General features: G+C 54.5%; 1 protein-coding gene across 1 annotated transcript in view; it reads right to left on the reverse strand.

Moving 5' to 3' along the window:
- Positions 1 to 748: 748 nt before the first annotated feature.
- Positions 749 to 4,387, reverse strand: part of EEF2 (eukaryotic translation elongation factor 2) — a 9,515-nt gene continuing 5,876 nt past the window's right edge. Inside the window, exons 8-12 of the mRNA XM_029963859.1 lie at positions 4,156 to 4,291; positions 3,715 to 4,068; positions 2,630 to 2,812; positions 2,205 to 2,337; positions 749 to 1,408 (exon numbers count right to left, since the gene is read on the reverse strand). Coding sequence (XP_029819719.1) covers positions 1,215 to 1,408; positions 2,205 to 2,337; positions 2,630 to 2,812; positions 3,715 to 4,068; positions 4,156 to 4,291 — 1,000 coding nt within the window. The 3' untranslated portion in view covers positions 749 to 1,214. The remainder of the gene's footprint in view (positions 1,409 to 2,204; positions 2,338 to 2,629; positions 2,813 to 3,714; positions 4,069 to 4,155; positions 4,292 to 4,387) is intronic.

The raw sequence follows: 4,387 nt of genomic DNA on the forward strand, positions 1-4,387 counted from the left end.
CCGGGCTGGAAAAGACTTCCGAGATCATCCAGTCCAACCCATGACCCAACACCACCTTGTCACCCAGACCATGGCACCGAGTGGCACATCCAGTCTCTTAAACACCTCCAGGGGCGGTGACTCCACCATCTCCCCGGGCAGCCCATTCCAACGTCTGATCGCTCTCCCTCTGTAAAGAATTTCTTCCTGATGTCCAACCTAAACCTCCCGTGGTGCAGCTTAAGGCTGTGTCCTCTTGTCCTAGTGCTGGTTGCCTGAGAGAAGAGACCGAAACCCACCTACACCCTCCTGTCAGGGAGTTGTAGAGCGATGAGGTCTCCCCTGAGCCTCCTCCTCCTCTCCAGGCTGAGCCTCCCCAGCTCCCTCAGCCTCTCCTCACAGCACTTGTGCTCCGGTCCCTTCCCCAGCATTGCTGCCCTTTAGAGTTTGGCACTCCCTGGTACAGGAACAGCTGGGAAATGATCCCTTTTCCCACCTTGTCCCTTGGGAGTTCCTGCAGCAGAAGGTGGGCTCAGCCTGGGGAAGGACCATGGCTCCGGTGAGCAGTTGTTTCTTCAGAGTCTTTCAGTGATTTTAACGATATTTAAGCCGTTAACCATCTCAGTCTCTCACAAGATTTTGCTGAGGCACTGCTGTGTTTGTCAGCCCTCCAGCTCCCCCTGCGAAAGCACCCTGAGTGTTCAGGAAGGTGAGCAACACCCCCTCCGCCCCACCAGAGGGCACCACAAACAACCCAAAAACCCCACGATTTTCATCACCATTATCCAATTTTATTAATTCCAGTGGCACTAATACAGGCGGCGATGGGCACGACGGACAGTCAACGCTGCAGGTAAGGCATCCTCACCCCCCCCTCCTTCTTCCCCCCCTCTGTTTTCTCCTCGTTTTCAAGCGGCCGTTCTGCAGCGGTTCAGGTTTTTTTTGTTTCTTTTTTCGAGTCAAATAAATACAGAATTGGGCAAATCTAGTGGAGATGTTTTAGTTACAATGGCAAAGATGAGTCATGTGCAACACAGAAACCTATAAGGCTTTTTTTTTTTTCTCTCTCTCTCTCTCTCGTTTGTTTTTTATCCTCATTTGAAGTCTCGAATCGCTATTAATTAACAAGATGGTGCTCACGGGCGTCTCTACCCCCCTCGGCAATGGGTGGTAACGCTAATTAATTAATTAATTTTTTCTGCCCCCCCCGTTCTCCAAGAGTTCCATGAGTGTAATTAGAGTTTGTCCAGGAAGTTGTCGAGGGCAGGGATGCCTTCCTTCAGCCCTTTGCGCTTGCGGGTCTCGGCGACCACCTGGCAGGGTCGGCTGGTGCTTTCGAAGGGGTCCCCGGGCAGGATCTGCCAGTGGTCAAACACACACTGGGGGAAGGCCTGGCCCCCTGTGTTGGACCTCAGATCTGCTGTGAAACCTGGGAGGAAGGAGAGGAGATGTGAGGTGGGACAGGTGGGTGGTGGTTTGATGTCACCACCAGTAAAACTCATGCTCCGGGTCACCACAGGAACCCAGAGTAGCTCCTGAAAGCCTCCTGAGATGCCAAATACAGCTGCAACAAGAGGTGAGGATGGAGAGAAGGCTTCAGGGAGACCTTCTAGCACCTTCCAGGGCCTACAGGTGCTCCAAGAGAGCTGGAGAGGGACTTTGGAAAAGGGATGGAGTGACAGGAAAAGGGGGAATGGCTTCCCACTGACAGAGGGCATGGTTAGGTGGGATAGTGGGAAGAAATTCTTCCCTCTGTGGGTGATTGATGAGATACTGGCCCAGGATGCCCTGAGAAGCTGTGGCTGCTCCTGGATCCCTGGAAGTGTCCAAGGCCAGGTTGGAGCAACCTGGGCTAGTGGAAATGTCCCTGCCCATGGCAGGGGATGGGATGACCTTGAAAGGTCCCTTCCAACCCAAAATGTTCTGCAACCTTGGTCTTTGCTCCCAGGAACAAGAAGAAACTGCCTGAAGTTGCACCAGGGGAGAGTTAGAGTGGATATTAGCAATAGTTTCTTCTCCAAAAGGGTGGCCAAGCCCCTGCCCAGGGCACAGGTGGAGTCCCCATCCCTGGAGGGATTTTAAAGCTGTGTGGACATGGCACTTTGGGGACATGGGTTAGTGGTGGCCTTGGCAGTGCTGGGGGAACAACTGGACTCAATGATCTCTGATCATTCCCAAGGGTCTCCCTCTCCCTCCCAGGCTGGCTCCAGGACTGGCACACTCACCGAAGGACTCGTTGACAGGCAGGTAGGCCTTGACCACAAACATGGGGGTCCCAGCCACCTGGGTCTCCTCAAACACGTGGCCACGCTTCCTGTTCAACACTCCGTAGATGCCACCAACCACCTGCTCCGGGCACTGCAAGAGAGAAGAGCCAGGACCTCAAACTCCCTCCTCACTTTGTCTTTCTCGACCCTCAGTTCTATTTAACCCAGAAGTTTTCCACACTGGGAGATTTTCCACATGAGCAAGTGGAAATCTGGGAATCCAGGGATGTGTAAAAGGAAGGGGGAGAGGGAAGCTGCTCTGAGGAGACACAACTGTGTCCATCGACTCCGCCGGAGCCCCGACAGCAGCTCCAGGATCTCACAGGAAGCGGGGAGCTCCCTCCCTCCTCTGTGGGGTGTGTGGGGTGATGGAGGCTCCTCACCTGGATCTCCACCAGGTAGATGGGCTCCATGAGGCGGGGCTGGGCGGTGAGCACGCAGGCGTAGAGGCAGCGCCGGGCCGTGGGGATGATCTGGCCGCCGCCGCGGTGGATGGCGTCGGCGTGCAGGGTCACGTCGTGCACGTCGAAACGCACCGCCCGCATGTTCTCCTCGCACAGCACCCCCTGGCAAAGCAAAGGGAGGGCTCAACCAACAGCTCAGGGACCCCCAGACAGGAGGTTCCAGTCCTTTGGCTCTGTGGAAGCAGCTCCTAAAACAGGAAGGCCACCAAGGAGCCACTTGGCCACTCAACCTCCTCGCCGAGGGATGAACCTTCAAGCCTTCAAAAGGTTGGACTCTTGGATTTTGTTGGCATGCCCCAACCTAAGGATTGTGTGAGGGACCAGCTGGTCCCACCACTATGGCTCCTCAAATGTGCCTGAAGCCACTTTTAGCAGCACCCTCACAGATCAGATCCAAGGTTCAAGCCAGAAGAGCTGACACACATTTATGGTGCTAAAAGCCCCATTCATGGTGCTGGAACTCCAAGTATCTGCCCAAGGAAAACAGGGATTTTTGTCCCAGTAATGTGACAAGAGTTGTTGGCTTGGAATCTTCTTTGGACTGAAATGAACTTAAAGTACACAGGAAAATTAATCCCTTCTGGGTTTTTTTTGCTGTTCCCAGTCTACCTGCCAATTTATCTCAGAATCCTCTCCTGAAAAAATTATTATAGATTATTAATTATGAATTATTTAAAGTTATTATATAGGCCTCAGCAGGGATGTGGCCCTCAGAATACCTTTCCTTTCCTTCTGATGCCAGTTGTGTTATTCACCTGGACAGTTCCTGTCCCAGCTGTTACATTTTGCTGTCTGAAAAGCACAATAACCATTTTAAAACGTGAAGTCTGTGCTGCCACGCTGCATTTCCTCACAGTGGCAGGAGAAAACTTTTGAGGTTCAGCGGGCCTGAACTGCTACACCTTCACTCACCCTAAAAAGACACTAAGCTACAAATTTCTTCCCCCAAAAGTTTCTTTGCACCTGAGGACGCGCAGGAGCCCCCGATGCCCCCCAGCCCTCACCTCCTTGGTGGCCCACTGGAAGCCGGCCACCACGCTGTCCTTGATCTCGTTGAGGTACTGCACCCCCTTGGTGATGTCGGTGAGGATGTTGGGGCCGGTGCCATCGGGCCCAAAGCACCAGATTTTCCTGGCCTCGGTGACGTCCCACTCGTACTTCTCGGCCAGGTACCGCGCCCGCTGCTTCAGCTCCTGCCGGGCCGAGACCTCGCCCTTGTCGATGTCCTCGGCCAGCCCGTCGGGGAAGGGCCGGGCCTTCATGTACAGCCTGTTGTGTTTGTTGGGGGACTTGGAAAGGCACATCACGTTGGACTCCTCGCTCACCGTCTCGCGGTAGGACACGACAGGATCCGATTTCTGAGGCGGCACGGAGCAGAGAGAGGCTGTGAGACGCCTGAGGGCAGCTCAGCAACACCCACCCCGAGCTCACTGACCGCTCCCTACCTTAATGGGGATGCAGGCGTGGTCCTCCTCCAGGTCCTTCAGGCAGATCTCCAGGTGCAGCTCGCCGGCGCCAGCGATGATGTGCTCCCCAGACTCCTCAATGATGCACTGGAGAGACCACGAACAGCAGGTGAGGCTTCAAACTGCCCCACAGGCAACGCTCTCACCTCTGCTTTTTGGGTTTGACTCACAGCTACTTTTAGATGCTCCTTCCACTGATCTGGGGGTGACA

This window comes from Manacus vitellinus, unplaced genomic scaffold, assembly GCF_001715985.3.
Source record: "Manacus vitellinus isolate BGI_N305 unplaced genomic scaffold, ASM171598v3 scaffold_64_pilon, whole genome shotgun sequence".
In the NCBI taxonomy this organism is placed as follows: domain Eukaryota; kingdom Metazoa; phylum Chordata; class Aves; order Passeriformes; family Pipridae; genus Manacus; species Manacus vitellinus.